This window comes from Siniperca chuatsi, linkage group LG18 (assembly GCF_020085105.1).
Source record: "Siniperca chuatsi isolate FFG_IHB_CAS linkage group LG18, ASM2008510v1, whole genome shotgun sequence".
In the NCBI taxonomy this organism is placed as follows: Eukaryota; Metazoa; Chordata; class Actinopteri; order Centrarchiformes; family Sinipercidae; genus Siniperca; species Siniperca chuatsi.
This window is the reverse complement of record NC_058059.1, coordinates 25,679,159-25,698,505: the sequence shown is the minus strand read 5'-3', so window position 1 is coordinate 25,698,505 and position 19,347 is coordinate 25,679,159. Positions and strand designations below refer to the sequence as shown.

At 39.3% G+C, this 19,347-nt stretch overlaps 1 protein-coding gene across 5 annotated transcripts; it reads right to left on the bottom strand.

The window, feature by feature from the left end:
- Window positions 1-1,287: 1,287 nt before the first annotated feature.
- On the bottom strand, window positions 1,288-17,720 carry LOC122865921 (nuclear receptor subfamily 5 group A member 2-like). 5 transcript variants are annotated; one of them, XM_044174957.1, is made up of 7 exons: window positions 17,623-17,720; window positions 17,075-17,190; window positions 16,774-16,969; window positions 11,432-12,072; window positions 7,189-7,308; window positions 6,340-6,487; window positions 1,288-2,031 (listed from the first exon to the last, which is right to left on the bottom strand). In XM_044174957.1, the coding sequence occupies exons 1-7, from the start codon at window positions 17,699-17,701 to the stop codon at window positions 1,778-1,780; spliced, it is 1,554 nt and encodes a 517-aa protein (XP_044030892.1). In that variant the 5' UTR covers window positions 17,702-17,720; the 3' UTR covers window positions 1,288-1,777. The 5 variants fall into 5 exon arrangements, with proteins under 5 accessions (XP_044030892.1, XP_044030893.1, XP_044030895.1 ...); XM_044174958.1 differs by having other exon boundaries at window positions 16,774-16,915; XM_044174960.1 differs by having other exon boundaries at window positions 17,533-17,629.
- Between the last annotated feature and the right edge of the window lie 1,627 nt (window positions 17,721-19,347).

The following is a 19,347-nucleotide window of genomic DNA, read 5'->3' as shown; positions in this document are numbered from 1 at the left end:
ACTAGCTGGTGACCACAGTGGAGCATTTAGCAACTAAAGAGCCTGATACTTTTGTCAGGAGTTGGTGGAGAACAAAAACAGAGCTAAAGGAGAGCCTACTATACTTACAATAAGGATCAATTTCTATCAAAATGTGAAATTGCTTTGTTGGTATTATTATTATTATTATTTTATTATTATGAAGACTGACACTCATGTTGGGTTGTGTGTAGTGATGTCTAGAGGCTAAAGGTACTACTTTAAAGCAACTCATTTACATTTTAGCTTACTCATTGTTTAACTGAGTTAGTGGAATTAGCTTCAAATTCAAGATCACCAATGATAAATTATGTGTAAACAAAAAAATCTATTTATCTTGAAAACCTTACTTTACTACAGGAATTACACACATACTGGATGTTTTTATATCTTTACAAACTGACAAGTATTTTTATGTTGATTTCATTCCCCAAGAAAAACTTGTCCCACTTTTTTCAATTTGAGATAAACATCTGATAATGCTGACATTATTTATCTTCATTATTAGAACATTAAGATTCAGATTCTGGCAACCATGTATAATATCCACAGAAATTGTTGTGGAAATCCTGTAATTAGTTTTCAATAATCTTGTGTAATACGCAGCTTTATTTATTTATTTTTTTGCTTTCAATGGCACAAGGTGGGATGAGGAGGTATAGAGGCCTGTGTAGCCACATGGAGATGTCAAGGCAGCAGAGCTCTGGAACTCTGCTATGCTCAAAAAAAAAAAAAAAAAAAAAGATGACCAAACAAATATGGCACTGTAAATAATGATCACCACTATCAAAGCATTTTGTTTTGGTATAACACAAGCATGATTTGTTCAGTTGCAGTCAGAAATCAAACAACTGTCTCACTGTGTGTCTTTAACAAAGACATTCCAGTATCCTGTTAACTTACCTATATTCTACTTCATCTATGTTCATCGCCTACTATTGCAAATAAACCTACCATCGTATCTGCACTTAACTCTGTGTCCTGTGTTTACCTGCTGACACTGTCTTGAGCCAAAATGTTTTGTAATGCATGACAGACTCATAACGTGTTGGCCATGAACCATGTCATATTGTCTTACGGTAATTTCTTTCTATTCCCTTAAAAGTTGTTAGTTACTTTATAAACAATACATTAACAAAATGTGCACACAAACACAAATCATTTGAATCTTCCCTAAGCATGAACACAGCAGAATGATGTACAGCTATTGTCTATGATTTGGTACTTTATAAACAATATACAAACAACATGTTAACACATAAATCAACACAAATTTTAAAATAGATTTATTGAACACAGCAGAATAATACACAGTATGGACATGTGAGGTGTATAACTGAAAAGAACAACTTTTCTTTTAGTTTGTATTGTGTTTTAAAGCCCCTCTGTGCATGATCTGAATATTATTTACATTGATACAATCTGGTGCTGTATTGAGATTTTCTCTGTGCAATGCACAGTGCTACATTGCCAAAAAATTGAAATATATTCTAATCACAATAAGAATTAAATTGACATCAATATTATCATATGATGCTGGGTTTAATATTTGCCAAAATGTCAGATCCTTTAAGTAAAATGTTACTAGTTTCAGTGAATACAAGCCACATTTCTCCATTTATAATATTATTTATTGTTCATATTATTACTAAAATTCAGTCTTAAAGCACAGAAAAATATCAGGGATAATCTCATTGTATTACACATTCATCACAGCGTAATACTAATATGTACAGACAATCACAGAGCTTCTGAGTCTTCAAGACCAGTTGCGCTTGGCATGGAGCATCTCAATGAGCAGGTTGTTGCAGGGCACCTCACTACTCAGGTGTTTGCAGTACAGGTAGTCTTCAGCGAGGTTGCTGAGAGAGCGTAATTCAGACAAACACAGCAGCAGATGTGCAAAGCGTCCAAGAAATTGAGAAGAGGTGTACAGTGTGTACTCTAGCAGGGCTCCTTCAATCTGCTCCTGCACACTCTCTATGAATGGATGGTCTTCAAGCTGTTTCACATCTGATTAACGAGGGAAAGGGGAAGTAACAACTAATGAATGTACATACAGCAAAGGCACCCCGTTTTTGACCAAATAGTTCCAGGAATTATGGCACCACTAAACTAAACTCTGAATTGAGGAACTGTAAAGATTAGGTAAATTAGTCAGATAAAGGGTTAAGAAAAAAATGGTGGTGCAGTGATGTTGCTAGGTATGTGTCCTGCATCTCTGATTCATTAAAATCTGAAAGAACGTAGTAAACTCACTATTAATGCATCCAGGGGACGCACCCTTTTTTCCCTAATATGCTACATTGTGAACAACAAATGTGTTGAAATCATAGAAATAAACAGAATATAACCTTGCAATAAAACCGTTGCAAGTAAAAAGCCAATACTTTATCGATGCAACTGTTCAACAAGCATAAACATGTAGAAAAGCAATATTTTAATCTGCTCCCATCCACCACTGCTATGTTTTACACTAGCACAGTGCGCTAGCTCGGGCTAATAGCGAATTGTTACAAACAAGCTAAAATGAAAGCTGTCTGTATGTAGTCTAACTGTTTCTTAGTTTGCCACGTATCTTAAAATTTGGCAAATTTTTGTGAACTTAGCTGCTGGCTGAGACAAACCAGCCCCTCCTCCCTCTACCATCGGCACCAGCAGGCAGTGAATCACATCAGCAGCAGAGGGAGGAGAGGATATGAGGAAGGATTGATAGTGACTGATGTTTGAGTTCTTCATTCTTTCTAAACTTTACTCAATATTTTTGATGTCAGGAATATGATTTTTTTTATTAACATTTTAGATTTGTTTACAGTGAGACATTATTGAGTTTATATAGTGACTTTGCTGTTGTAAACATTACTGTTGCTGCTCTAGAAACAACATTAAGTTATATTTAAAATATTAAATTCTAATCCTGTTCTGAATTTATTCTTTTTTAAAATAATACATTTTTAAAAAAGCAGTTATTTAGTAATGAAAAAGAACCGATAAGAGTAGTAGTATTGCTAAAATCCTAATGATACCCATCCCTAAACACGAGTTTAACACTACAATTTTATTGGGGACCCACTCAATTTCCCCGGGACACACTCAAATGACCATCCGTGGGTCCCAGGGACTCACTACATTGAAAACCTAAAAACATCACTGTCTGTGTTTGAGATCATTCTGGAACAATCTCGTTTACTCTAGAAAGATAGTCTTAAAACATATAGGAAAGCCCTCTGTAATGCCACAGCAGCCAACTACTCATCATTAATAGAGGAAAATAAGAACAATCCCAGGTTTCTTTTCAGCACTGCAGCCAGGCTGACAGTCACAGCTCTATTGAGCCATGTAATCCTATAGCCCTCAGACTTTATGAGCTTCTTTAATGATAAAATTTTAATTATTAGAAACAAATTCATCATGTCCTCAACCAGTACCGATATATCTTTAAACACAGGAACCTTAGAAACAGCTGTAAAACCTGATATATATTTAGACTGCTTTTCTCCTGTCGACCTTCTTCAACTAACGTCAATGATTTCTTCATCTAAGCCATCAACCTGTCTCTTAGACCCCATCCTAACTAGGCTGCTTAAAGACACAATTGATCATGGCATTCTTTTAGATAGACTGAGGAACTGGGTGGGCATATCTGGCACTGCACTAGACTGGTTCTCATCTTATCTGTCCAATAGGAAATTCTGTGTCAGCATTAATAACTTCATGTCATCCTTTTCCCATATCAAGTACGGTGTGCCTCAAGGTTCAATTCTGGGACCAACACTGTTCTCCTTATAAGTGCTTCCTTTGGGTGATGTAATCCGCAGACATGGTATTTCCTTTCATTGTTATGTGGATGACACACAGTTGTACCTCCCTGTCAAGCCCACTGACCTTAGTATGCTGTGTTCTCTGCAGGACTGGCTGTCTGACATAAAAAATTGGATGTTGATAAATTTTCTTCAGCTCAACTCAAATAAAACTGAAATCCTTGTTATTGGGCCCCAACACATCAGTAAACAAATACTGCCATCTACTTGTAACCTGTCACAACATATCAAGCCTGTTGCAAGACATCTTGGTGTCCTGTTTGATAACAATTTATGTTTTGAGCAACATATCACTAAGCTTGTCCAATCATGTTTTTATCACCTCAGAAACATTGCAAAAATCCGATCTATTTTAAATTATACTGATGCAGAAACTGTTGTACATGCTTTTATCTCCTCACACCTTGATTATTTTAACAGCCTGTTCACTTGTCTTAATCAAAAAACTTTGACACGACTGTAGACTGTACAAAACTCAAACTTGTACAAAAACTGTACAAACTGCTAGGCTGTTAACCAGGACCAAGAAGTACGACCACAAAACACCTGTTTTAGCCTCTTTACATTGGCTCCCTGTTTGTTTTTAGGATTGATTTTAAGATCTTGTTGGCTCTTCATGGCCTGGCTCCAGACTATATTTTAGACCTTGTAATCCCTTATGAACCTTCACGTAGTTTGAGATCTTCGGGCAGGGGTCTCCTGTCTGTTCCTGAGTCCAGGATGAAAACTAAGGGGGACAGAGCTTTTGCTATTAGGACCCCGAGGCTCTGTAACAACTTGGCCGAAGAAATTAGGTTGCCTGAGTCAGTGTCTTCGTTTAAGTCTCTTCTCAAAACACATTTTTATCGGAAAGCATGTCCTGATTTTACCTGAACTGGCTGTTTATTTTATTGCTTTTGTGTATTTTATTTCTTTATATTTCGTCATTCACTGTGGTATTTTATTTCTCTTGTTGTGAAGCACTTTGTACTTTGTTTTGATAAGTACTCTATAAATAAAGTATTATTATTATTATTATTTACCCTTAGTTTGCACTTCTTCATTAGATATGATCAATCTATCTTTATTAACAGGCTATGTACCACAGTCTCTTAAAATGTTAATAATAATGAAACCTCTTCTTAAAAAGCCCTCTCTTGATCCAGGGGTTTTAGCCAACTGTAGAGCTAAATCTAACCTTCGCTTTCTTTCTAAGATTCTTGAGAAAGCAGTTACCAATCAGTTGTGTGACCTTTTACATAACAATAGTTTATTTGAGGACTTTCAGTCAGGATTTAGAGTGCATCATAGCACAGAGAAAGCATAGGTGAAAATTACAAATGACCTTCTAATTGCATCAGACAATATACTTGTCTTGTTAGATCTTATTGCTGCATTTGACACCACTGATAATCACATCCTATTACAGAGACTGGAACATTTAATTTGCATTAAAGGAACCACGCTAAACTGCTTTAAATCCCATCTATCAGATCGATCTCAGTTTGTACATGTTAACGATGAATCCTCCCAGCACGCCAAAGTTAGTCATGGAGTTCCGCAAGGTTCTGCACTTGGACCAATTTTATTCACCTAATATATGCTTCCTTTAGGCAATATTATTAGGAAACACTCATGGAACATAAAGTTCCATTGTTATGTGGATGATACACAATTATCATTTTCCATCATTTTCTTATATTTTGATGTTATGAAGCTTCAAATATTGCAAATATTTGAAAAAAATGTTACCCCTGACACAATTGAATGAAAGAAAGTTGCCCACCAAATAAAGATCCGAAATCATCTGACTGTCTTTTTCTGCCTATAATTTGAATCCCCCATCTACTTTACCAGGTTTAAATTGACCATTTCCCCAGATGGGAGTAAATTGTGAGAAAGTTACCATTTCACCATTTAAGGTTAGGGAGCTGAAATCCTCCTCTTTCATAAGGTAGGTATAATAACGTAAGCTGGAGTCTGGCTTTTCTGTTATTCCAAATAAACTGGCTAAATATTTTGTTGAATTTGCTGTAAAAGTTACAGCTAGTTGCAGTAGAAGTGGGAGTGATTGAAAAAGATATATGAATTTGGGTAAAATAGACTTAACGGTCCAATCATTGATATAGGCAAGTTTGACCACCGATCTAATGTCTCTTTATGGAAACAATGTCACTAGGTTTAGGGGTTATCTTAACATCCAGGTATTTAAGCCCATCCTGTGTGGCCATAAATTGTATATTTATTTTGGGGTTCAGCCTTTCTTCTTAATTTAAAAATAATAATACTGATTTACATTTGCTTTAACCTATTTATAACTTGTTTCAATTTAGTCAGTTTTCTAAGTCCCCTAACATTCCAACAAGTAATCTTAATTATTTACCGGCTTTGTCAAAAGGTACCTTGGCTAAAAGCACACTTATGAAATAATTCACAAAAAAACTATCAAATCTCTGTGGAACTCCAACTTTCTTTTGCCAATATGAAGCTTTATGGATAAAAAGCATAAGCTGTCACTAACCTGGATTAAAGAGGATGAGGAACTTGATGCAGGCGAACTCTTGGCGGTCCACCTTTAGGATATGGAGCTTCTCAACCAGCTCCTGTCCTCTCTGGACTAGGCTGGTCAAGGTAGGACCAGCATGAGAGGCTATGTCTGACAGCTCCATCTGAACCAAAGAACACAGTTACTGACATCAGCAACAGTCATGGATATCCCTCTGTACTACACAACTTTCATATTCATGTGTCATACCTCCTTTCTAAAATAAAGAAAATGACTATTTTAGGTAATGAGATCCCTAAGGAGAGTGAGATATTCTATATTGGATTGATAATATAGGAAGTCGTATTAATAAGCAACTTGTATCTCAGTAAGCAGTCAACATGGATGACGAGAGACTCATTTATGAGGTTGAGAAGCGGCACATTTTGTATGATCCACAGCACCCTTACCAGGATATCCTCAAAAGATGACATTTGGAAGAAAATCAGGGAGCTGTAAGCCTATATAAAATATCACAGTATACAAATCACAAAAATTAATTATTCTAGCTGAGGAAATTATTAAAACTGCCTCATTTGCAGAGGGACAAATCACAATCACAATCTCATCCCCTCCTTGTGCTGTGACATAGTAGTATATTTGGACAATTTTTCACGCTCCATATGCTAGAGTTCGCTCGCTCAATGTATGTTATGAAATGGTGTTCTGCATTTGGATAAATCTAAGGATCTAAGTATAATAATATAATATGGACATACAAACAGTAGACTAAGAAATGTATATCCTTTGTAAAATATCTTTCCATTGTTACAAATAAAAATTACCCAAAAAAAAGAAAAAAAGAGAGAAGCAGTGATGACTCACCTCTTGCCCAGTCACCAGGAGCAGTCTGCCTTCTTTGCCATACAGGACTTGTCTGGAGATGATGTCCAGGAGCAACAGTTCACTCCAGCAGCTGTGCAGCAACTTCATCTGGTCACTTACCTTGGAGCAGAAAGAAAGAGTTAAAACCATCCAAGTACAGATTTATCCATCTCATAAATGATCTGCATTTGCAATCTGAGCTAGCTCCAACCAAAACAATTGTTATTTTGGGCATCCTAAAATGCTTGCAATGACAATGCTCAAATGTTTACCAGTTGTAATTTATGGCTAAGGCTGATTGTCATTAGTTTTGCACATATTTGGTCACGAAAGGTAAAAAACCCCCCCAAAGTATAGGATCATTTAAAAGTTTTGACCTGATGATTGCGAAACATGAAAAGTTAAGGCATCACCAAAGTAATTACAATTCAGCCTGAGGGGAACACAACAACAATTTCACGGCAAGTTGTCGATATTTCAGTCTGGACCGACTGACTTTGCCATTCCAAGAGGCACGCTGTTAGTGTGGCTAAAAAACAAAAATGACAGTATATGCATGAACTTTTGCCTGGGTCTTCATTTATATTCCTTATGCTTAGCCCTGCCAGTTTACATTGATCTTCATATTTGAGTTTTTACTAGAGTGGACTCAAAATGACTTTGAAAGTGTCATTTTCAGCAGGGCTCTTGGAGACTTGCGTGTTTGGAGCTTGTGAAAGAGTATCCGCCAGATACATGTATTTACCCTTTTTGTACACCAAGCTGATGTCGTAGCTCTGCAGCCGGAGCATCATTCTCTGGAGATGGGCAGGGGCGGTGTGAATGGGTTTCTTCAGGATAGTTACTAAAGGTTGGTGGTCAGTTTCCACTTTTCGTAAAGGTATGGAGGACTGGAATTGCCAAAATAAAAAATAAATAAATAAATGACTCAATAAAGAAATTAATATACCATTAAATGCACCAAAATAATATTAAAATTTATTTAGGCATTAAATAATTTATCAAATGTAACACAAATTGATATTTTGGTTTTAATTTGCTTCTGTATTTATTTACGTTGTATCCCATATTTATTTACTTTCCCATTTAATTTTCCATTTTATTTATTATTATTTGTTTATTTATTCATATTTATATTCATTTATTTATTTATTTATTCATTCATTTATTTATTCATTCCTTCATTTTTTAAATTATTTATTTATTCATGTATTATTTTCCCTTTGAATTTCCCCGCCATTTATTTCCCCAAACTTTCTGTCTTTTTATTTGAGATTTCTGTGTGCATTTCTGCTTCATTATGCAAATGAGGGGGGCTGTGTGACATGGGCTTAACTTTTCACCTATCGGTTAATCGACATTAGAGTGTATAGATTGACTATACATGCCTTGCTGCCACATTGGTGGCCTCTGTCCACTGAGGGACAGTCGTCTCACAACTATCTTACCGAGGAGAGTTACAGCTGGCTCCGACCAGGACTCTGATCTGGATCATATTTTATGTAGAACCTGGTTGACCCTCTGATGGTGTGCATCATTTTCCCAACCTAATTCTTGTCTCATTTGTGGTCTGATAAACAGTAAATTCATCATATTCAGTGCCCCATATCGCTATTTTCCAAGCTACTGTAGAGTTGAGGCAGAACACCCAGAGGACATCAGACGGATTCTTTTGATGCTGGTGGAATCAGTGCGCTGCAATGTCGCTGAAGTTTGGGATGAACTTGCTAAGGTAGTTAACTATGCCAAGGAAACGCTGTAGTGAGGGGACATCTCTATTTCATAGGGGTCTGCTTTTAGGCCTTCGCTTGTGAAGATGTAGCCTACATAGCCTACTTGGTCCAGCCAAAATTTGCATTAAGCCGGATTTAACATGAGGTTGACTTTTCTTGCTCATGTGAGCACTGTCTTCAAATCTTCAAAGCACTGAAACACCTTGCTCACAGAGTTAATGCCAAAACTCATCCGTAGAAACCTGTAACGCCCAAATGTCATCAACATTGAGGATTTCTTGTCGAGACGTATCTGCCAGAAAGAGTTTTTCGCATCCAGGACAGAAAACACTGCTGCCCCTGACATTTGTGCTGCTATTTCCTCAATGCAGCGCATGGGGTGATGGGGCCTTTTCAACACTGTGTTGAGACCCAGTCTGTAGGCTCAGTGACTGGTGTTATGACGCCTATGCTTTGCATGCTTTCAAGTTTAGCTTTGACTCTGTCTTGTATCGCAACTGGGATGCGGTGGGTTGGATGGACCACAGGCTATATGCTGGGATCCACTGTCATGGAGTATGTGACTGGGAGTTCTCCGAGCTCATCACTGAACACGTCTTTTATACTGTGTAAGAATCTGTGTGGTGAAGTCTGTTGCTCTACATAGACTTGATCGCGATGCACAAAATAAAATAAGCAAATCAAAATTTTGCCAATTCTCGGCAACATTTCCGCCAAAAACAACGGGGTCAGTTCTGCGAAATCCACCTGCCATTATTGCCAGATAGCTTGTCGACAGCTATTGTTTGCCAGCTAGCTAGCATAATTCGAATTTAGCAACAGTTTGTCAGTTGAAAAAATTACTCACAGGCAAGATGTTTGTGCTGTCTTCTGACACCATGTAGAAATTGGTTCCTTTGTGTGCGAGTCAATGATCAAATAGACTTGAAATAATGGCTGGTTTATTATGAATAAAAAACCCAAGTGGACATTGATCTGACATTGAGCACGTATTCTTACGTGACATGAACCAAACTGCTTGGACACAAATATGCAGGTTTCAAAATGATTTTTTAAAAATCGACTTTGCAAATATTTTATGTGGAAGGAAATGTATTCAACATGTTTGTTAGATTTCAAGAATACACACAATGCAGTTTGGTGTGAAACACTAAATGTGAACAGAAACTTTGTTTACAAGAAAACTCCACAGGGCACTTTTGACTGCCAACCAATTCACATGAGTCAGAACAGGTGCAGCAGCTGGCATAGGGGGAACCTCAGCTGATGCTCAAACCTTGCTTTTATTTTTGTCATTTTTTCCATCATTTCAATCAGTTATGATAACACTGTGCTCACCAAAGTAATGGCTGATATCGTGGAGTGCAGCGACATTACTAAAAAGATATCCAACACAGCAAGAAACAAGCAGTCAGATGACCAGACAGACCAACAGGTTATCCTGTTATGGTTAGCACCATAACCTGAGTCTTTTCTAGTGTTTCCAGTGTTTTTCTCCTTCCCTAGTGTCTCCTGTTTTTGCCCCTGTCTGCCTGTCTGTGTTGTCTGTGTTGCCGGTGTGGGTGTGGCGCTCCTCACTTTCTCTCCCGGCCGCCTGGTTACCTGCACACCTGCACTCCTGTCAGCTTGGTATCTGATCTCACGGCCAGCTTAGTTTGTGTATCTAAGTTATCTCTTTGTGTTTTTGCCTCACTAACATTGTTCTCTTGTGCTCGGGATCATCGTCTGTTCTCCTGTTTGCCAACCTGATTCTCAGTCAGCCAACCACGCTCACAGTCATCCACTCTGTGCTCTGCCTGCCACTCTGCCGAAGTTACCTGCTCTGCTTAGCTCTGCCCTTCCCACAGTCTCCATATACATTACCTGCCATAAATTCCTATTTATACAATCTACCATCGAGTCTGCGCCCTGCTTATGGCCTTGTTGATTGCAACATATCAAGATTATATAAATACCAACTTGAAAGTGAGCGCCATTTAAATCTATTGCAGTGTATCTTATCATATGAGCTGATAATAAGTTTTGTATGTAAAATCTCCGAAGTAATTATTAACACCAGCTAAAAGTAAAATATCCCTCTCAAATGTAGTGGAGTTAAAGTTGGAAGAAAATGGAAATACTCAAGTAAAATACAAATATCTAAAAAAGAAAGTACAATACTTGAGTAAATGTTACTTTCTGCCACCGTTAGAATTAGAAATATATGACCCTGCAATAAAATACAGTAAACCATCAAACATGACTACGGTGGGACAACAGAAAGACAATATGGACATGGACACACATATGATGAACATACATATTCAATTCAATTTTATTTATATAGAACCAATTCATAACAGAAGTTATCTCATTGCACTATTCCTATAGAGCAGGTCTAGACCGTACTTTACATATAAGTCTACTCTTAGATGTGAAAGTAAAGCGGGGTGATGTGGACTGAGTGACGGGTGTTTCTTGTAGTTTGCTTTGTATGTGTGTAAAACCAAAATCATCAGATAGGATCTTACCTTAAGTTGTTTGAAGAAGATGCATGTGCGAGCCCACTCCACGATGGAGAACAGCGTCTGGTCAGCCATGAGGCACATCAGGCTCAAGGTGCTGGGGTTCCCTTGTTTCTCCCAGCCCGCCTGCTCCTGCAGGAGACGAGCAGTGATCTTATTCTGCAGCTTTAGCTCATCTGAATCGCAGCGCAGTAACTCCATCACTAGTTGAGGCATCCTGGGACCTTGTGGAGAGAAAGGCCTTGAGTATAGCTCATCTGAGCCAATTCCTGCAGCAGAGCCTGGTGAACTTGCACAGTTGTTGGTGTGCTCTGACTTGATGATCCAGTTTGAGAAAGAGGTGGACTGGTTCTGGGTGGCACCAGCTGAGTTGAAGGGCAGGAGCGAACACAGTGCTGGAGACTGGTAGCTGATATGATCATTCTGTGCTGTGAATAGTGGGGTACTGTGAAGGACGGGAACTGGGTGGAGGCCACCAGTAAAGGTCAAGTCTCTCTGGTGGGTTGAGGAGACCAGAGGTGGACTGCTTTCAATTCTGCACCCACTAGCTTGAATCAGAGCCTTTCTCTGCTGTTTGAGGGCACGATCACGCTTGTACATGGGGCCAAACTTGTTTCTGCCGCCTCGCATTCGATCTGCACGAACAGCTGATGAGAAAAGTAAATTTGTTTAGAGCACTGTTTCAAGCTGACTTTCACTGATATATGCACGCTCTGTCCTAATGGGCAGATAACCCCTTATGTTGCTCATTCTTGAGGGTGTGACGAGACTGAGCAAAACCTATTATGTAAATGGACCTTTTAGCAAGTTGATTAACTCAGTAATACTGTGTCCCTTCTGTCACAATACAAACTTTACATTGAAGTAGCTTTCTATTTTAAATCACAAGAAAGATAACCTGAACTTACTGGCACCTTACTGGACTGGCAAGGTAACACTTTAGATTACAGCCCACAAATTACAGTGTAATTAGTTAATACATATGTGGTATCAATAAAAAACTGAGTACCTATCCTAGGACAAATGTGGAAGTGCAGGGGAAGGAGACAAAAGAAATAAGCGTTTAACATGTTAAAATTTGTTTAAGACGGACTTAGAAATAAATTACACTGCAAGTATTTTCTAAGTTACTGAGCACCTATTAAATAATTACAGTGTAAGGTAATGTATGTAATGTACTTAATCCCCTGGCTAACAAGGAAAAATGCGAAAAACAGGCCTAACTGTGTTGATTTTGCAATGCAATTAGCAATGTTATTATTTACTATATTTCAAAATTATGATATAAATAAATGAAAATTACTTTGGGAAATTACATTGTAAAGTTTTTAAATATGTAGTACATATGATCATTAATAGTATAAATAATTATTGCTGCTTGGGAGCAGGTCTCCATAGCTGTGGCTGTAAAATAATTATGTGTATGTTTTTAAAATTATAATAGATTATTGGGGAAAAGTAATGTTTTGGGATCCAGTGTAGGATCCATCTGATGATCATAACTGATGAACCAGCTTTTATGTCCTGTCATATCATCAGATCATGAACAATTGAGGGGCAGAATATACTAACATATTAACACTTTGAAGCAAATTTTATTGAGGTTTATTGGACAGATCACAGTATATTTTCTTTGTTTTTACCATAGAAAAAGCATGCTTATTACGTTTTAGTGACACTACCATCACAACAAAGCATTAAAAATGTGGGGGAAAGCAGTTTAAGTCCATGGTATGTGGGGTGTCAAATAAAGAAGTCCCTTGTTCATCTGCTTTTCACTGTAATTATATGCAGGCTGTAAATGAAAGCAGTCCCATTTTCATTCCCCCTTATGGTACAGAATATGTAGCATTTGTCACAGTCTGTCATGTTCTCTCCAGCCACTCTCCTTCACTCTCCTCCTGCACTCCCTCACCTGAGTACTAATGCAAATCACCTGTCACCTATCTCACACCTGCACGTAATCAGCCACTCTACTCCCCTATATAACCCAGCTCCACACCACAGTCTGTGTCTGGTCTTGTTAATGACTAAGGATAGGACGCTAGTTCCCCTGAATCATTAAACGCCTTGGACTCCCTTTTCCTGAGCAAACTACTACCAGCCTCCAGTACCTCGTCTCCGGCTCCTTCGTGCTCCTGTTCTCCGTGTGTGACACCGCAGCTCCAGTCCCCGTGTGTCTCCAGTCCTCCGTGAGTCTACCAGCCACCAATAGCCAGTACCTCTTCTCAGGCTCCTTCGTGCTCCTGGTCTCCGTGTGTGGCACTCCAGCTCCAGTCCCCGTGCGTCTCCAGTCCTCCGTGAGTTATCCACTCCAGCTCCTGGTCCCGTGCGTCTCTCGTCTTCCGTGAGTGTCGCTCCAGTCTCCTGACCCGTGTGGACCTAATACTCCGTGCTCCGCCACCTCCATTCCACGGACTGTATACTTTCTTCCATTCACTATCAACGTACTTGTGTAATAATAAACTCTATCACACCTGCCTTGTGTCTCCGGCCAGTTCTGTCCGTAACAGAAGACCAGACCAACCACTACTACTACGACAGCTACCACTCATAATTCTTTTCTCCACCTGAGCGCTCTGGCTAAGCGCTATCTCCTCAGCCTCCCAGCTCCTCTTCCAGCAGCGGATGAGTTGGTGCAACCGGGGATTTTCTCCGGCTCAGAGGGGGACTGTGAAGAGTTCCTGGCGAAGTGCGGCCTGGTGTTCTTGCTACACCCATATCAGTTCCCGTCTGAGTGATCACAGGTAGCCTTCATGGTGCTTCGGCTGGCCGGTCCGGCACTGCACTGGGCGGGGTCCCTGTTGGTAAAGGAAGAGGCAGTTCTCCATTCTCTGGGCCTCTTGGCGAGGTTCTGCCAGGAGTTTGGCCCGCCTAACTTATGGACATCACTTAATCCCCAACCCGTCTGCCTGCCTCCAGCCCAGAGGCCCAGCCGCCGCCGCCGCCCGCCTCCAGCCCAGAGAGGCCCGGCCGTCGCCCGTCCCCAGAGGGTCCTCAGGCTCAGCCCCGGCCTCCGTCGCCCGTCCCCAGAGGGTCCTCAGGCTCAGCCCCGGTCTCCAAGCTCCTGGTCGGCCGACCAGGAGCTTGGAGACCGGCGTGACCGGCTCAACCCGTCTCCAGCCCGGCCCCAGCTCCAGGTCGGCCGCCCGGCGTGACCGGCTCAACCCGTCTCCAGCCCGGCCCCAGCTCCAGGTCGGCCGCCCGGCGTGACCGGCTCAACCCGTCTCCACCCGACACACCGGACTCCGATCAGCTCCCCGGATCGGCTTGGCCCCTAGGGACAGGCCGCAGTGTCGGGAGAAGGGGGGGGGGGGTCTTTCGGCCCTCGGGAGCTGGCCGTGGAGGGGGGGGTACTGTCAGTCTGTCATGTTCTCTCCAGCCACTCTCCTTCACTGCACTCCGTCACCTGAGTACTAATGCAAATCACCTGTCACCTATCTCACACCTGCACGTAATCAGCCACTCTACTCCCCTATATAACCCAGCTCCTCACCACAGTCTGTGTCCGGTCTCGTTAATGACTAAGGATAGGACGCTAGTTCCCCTGAATCATTAAACGCCTTGGACTCCCTTTTCGTGAGCAAACTACTACCAGCCTCCAGTACCCAGTACCTCTTCTCAGGCTCCTTTGTGCTCTTGGTCTCCGTGTGTGGCGATATATATATATATCCAGTCCCCGTGTGTCTCCAGTCCTCCGTGAGTTATCCACTCCAGCTCCTGTGCGTCTCTTGTCTTCCGTGAGTGTCGCTCCAGTCTCCTGACCCGTGTGGACCTAATACTCAGTGCTCCGCCACCTCCATTCCAAGGACTGTATACTTTCTTCCATTCACTATCAACATACTTGTGTAATAATAAACTCTATCACACCTGCCTTGTGTCTCCGGCCAGTTCTGTCCGTAACAGCATTATTTTAGTTAGCAATAACTACTGTTAAACAAAAAATGAAATCTGTCCATCTCAATGTTAAAACAGATACCACAGTATAAACAACATGCAGCATACAGAGTGTGTGGCTCTGAACTGAAGTTGAAAGCCTCTGGATAATGCTGAATAAGCATGGCTTTATTATTTAATATATACTGGGCAGTTAAAGTACTTAAAGTGTAAATTAATTCTAAGTTCCTCATACATGCAAATGTGTTGCCTCTACTGACAAGTAGAAACCCAGTAAGTATTTTATTGGTACCTGTAGGTACAAAGTATTTATGCTGTAATTTGTGCGCTGTAGACAGATCTCACCAGTGGCCCCGTGGGTCTGTTCCTAGCCATGTAGGAGAGAACAAGTAAATCATGATGCTCAACAAATATTAAAGCTCCTGTTATTCAACCGTCTTTTCACTCAGGGAAACATAAATATTAACCTGCCCTGAACCTTAAAACTTGAAACTTTGTTTGATCCATTGTTTACAATTTTCTCCCCTTACAGTATACTGTATAATGTAGCCTATGCATTTTAATATTTTGTTTTCTTTTTGGACATGCAGATTATGTGAAAGAAATTTTACATTCATATTATCAATGAATGTACTTGTTTAGATGTTTTAGCCCACCAATCCCTTTCAAAACTATAGTGTCTGTTCATATTGTTTCTTAAACGACTGATGAGCAATTCTTCATTTGTATCTATTAACATCACAGAACATCATCGCAAAATGCAGGAGGCTACTGTGATTTAGGTCACAAAATGCAAAGGTTACACTGGAATACAGACTGATTCATTGTGAAGTCACATGGATTTTAGGCATGTTCTTGCCCTGTTTGCTCAGTAACATGCTGTTTGATCCATAAGCTTGTAATACAGTATATACATTTGGATGATCGATATATAACCTTATAAATGGGCCTGTCAGCAGCAGGACGGTATGTCAAAATCAAACGAACTCATTAAAAGTGTGATGGCTGAAAAAAGGTTCTATTATGTATTAAGTTGAACATATGCAATTCTGCTTCTATTTATTATTATTATTATTGTTGTTGTTGTTAGAGAAAATTGAAAAGAATCCAGAGAATAAAGTTAAAGCAGCATGAAACCATCATAGTCACCGCACCTCCAAATCTTCTTAGGATGAGCTAAAACTCGGTCTTATTCTTATTCTTGTCACATGGCATCCTCATATCACTGTACAATTACTGAAAACATTTTTAGGAGCAGGCTTTAAAAATGCATGTTGTCATTCTAGGCAGCATGAAGCATGGCACAACTGGATATTTGGAATATGCACGTGGCATTGAGAAAAGTTATGTACAATGCAAAGTTTTTCCTTACAGCAACAGTTAATTTATTTCACAAACCGGCACATGAACTCCTCAGGTACTACAAATGTATGAAAAGCCGCCCTCCTTACCTTCCAGTCGCATGCCAACATGAAGACACTTTTGAAATCTGCAGAATGCACACCGTTTCCTTTGAGTTTTATCAATTCTGCACTCCTGGTTTTCTGCACAGACGTACTTTTTGTTGTTTTGAACCGTTCTTTTGAAAAACCCCTGCGAGTGTTGAAGAAAAGGAAGGATCCACTTGAAGAAGGCGTCTCTATTTATCTGTTTATAATATAACAATAACTATAAAAACTACTATATCAGAACTTTTCTACCCAATAGACAATCCCAGAGCAACAAAAACAATGTAAAGAGAAAAAAAACTACCTTGCAGCTTTCACAGGTGAGCAGACCGTAATGGTACCCAGAGACTTTATCTCCACAGACCGGACACAGCTCCTCCAAACCCACATCATGTCTGTACTCCATTGTGGAAAACGGACCTAAAAAAGGAAACATTAGACTGTTCTCTTTTCCACCCGTAATGAGTGACAAAAACAACACTGAACTTTACACACATCATGCAGATTATAAAATGAAGAATGCCTACAATAGCTTACAAAAAGGTTGCACCAGCCTCTTTGGAACATCACAACATTTAATTGAGTCTGAAACTGAAAGTCAAATCTGCTTGCTGCAAGACTGTTACGAATAAATAAATAATCGCATTCATGTAAATCATCTCCTTATAATCCAGGAAATTAGAAACAAACTGGAAAATAGTACAAATATAGAGTATCTAGTAGTACAATAGTAGTACAGTGATAAATAGAAAGCTATATTACCATATCGTACCCATAGCGTTTACTGACTGTCCCACCTGTTGAATGAGTGTTCAGCTTGTAAAAATGCAGAGTATTCTTCCAGCTACGTACCTGTAGATGTGAAGTGGAGTGCAGTGGTCAGAGCATCACTGGTCTCATCTTCATGTTGTGGAGGAGGGACTTTCTCCATCGTCCCGATCCTGCGCTCTCCGAGGTTCTGACCTGGTCTGAAGCTCCAGCCAATGAGCATGTCTAATCATTGACTCACCTGTTTCTGTGTTAACACACAATATACCTTCATAGCTCTAATGTGCCTTCATTTTAGTGTTCTACTATGTGACAAACATGTCTGTTTATTTAACTTTGGTAAATATATATTATATGAACTCAGTTTAGTTCATTTTCAAGGTTTAATTAGTCTTTGTTCTTTTTTTTTTGATACAGCAAATTAAAATTTTATATATCTATTTGAATTGTTATTTAATTAAATATTTAAATTACATGTCAGTATATGACATGTAACATAAATGCAAGCTGTCACTGAGACTTAAAGGATCCAGTGTTTTTGGAGATTGACCCATACTAGAGATCAAAAGTCAGTATATCTCTGCCTCCGCTGCACAGATTTTGACCATTCATTTTTAATCTGTCTCTTTTGTGCCCCCAACTTTATGGGAAACCAATACTACATTTCTGGAGTATCACTTTAACAACAGTATAGATTCATCAATACAGAGGTAAATCTTTATTTGAAGAAATCTCTGACACTTATTAGTGTAGCTCACAGAATGGTGATATCTTTCTCCTGGAAACAGCAGTGAGCAGGAAAGTTGTGTAGTTGTATAACTGTGTTACATAGCTGTATAACTATGTTACATATGTTACATAGCGGTGCAACTGTAATATAGCTGTATAACTATGTTATTTAGCTGTATAAATGCATAACAAAATCTCAAAGACACAGAATGGTGTAACTTTAATGAATAAGATTTATTTAAGATTTATTGAATAATATTTAAAATGTGTTACTTAAAGGTCAAAATAAAGAAGAATCATTATCTGCATTCATTTGGTACTTTAATTTAAGAGTAGCTTCTTCAACACTGTCAACTGCGGCTATTACAACTACCACTGTTTAAACTGCATTATTACTATTACTTCTTACTGTTATTTCTACTTCCACTGTGCTGCCTTTAAAGTAATTTAAAGCTTTCTTTTAGGGATTTTTTTCATTTTAGATTATATTATGTTCTATATATTTATGTGTTATTCCCACAAACACATTTTAGATTGCTTATTTTAATTTTTTGTACTTCAACCGCTTATTATTAATGCTACTGGTACTGCAGCTGCTATAAGTAGTACCAGTAGTGCTACGAATCTATTGACTGTTCATTTTTCAAATTCAATCTAAACTGCTGTGGTGAACTCTTTCTAATGCCTCAGTAACATAAGGAAAGGACGTTGGGAGGGTCTAACCCTCCCTAACCCTAACTCTTTGACAATGCTCCATCCAAATATATGACTCCTGTTGTTTTTAACGCAATGCAATGAATTAAGAAGAGGTACAGGCCTAAAAGTTACATTAATTTATTAATCTGTTTTCATTTCATACTTATGAAGAGGAAATTGAGACTAGTTTCAGCGAAAAGAGTTTTCAAGTGGTCATACAAACTCAATTGAGAATAATGATGTTTCAGTATTTTCTCAGATTTTTTTGGGTGGGGGGGTTATTTTTTATTTTTATTATTGTCAATATGAGCATCCCTACTGATGACAGTGATAATACATGGGGTTGATGAGACATGGAGCTGCTAGTTGAGCCACTAACACTGT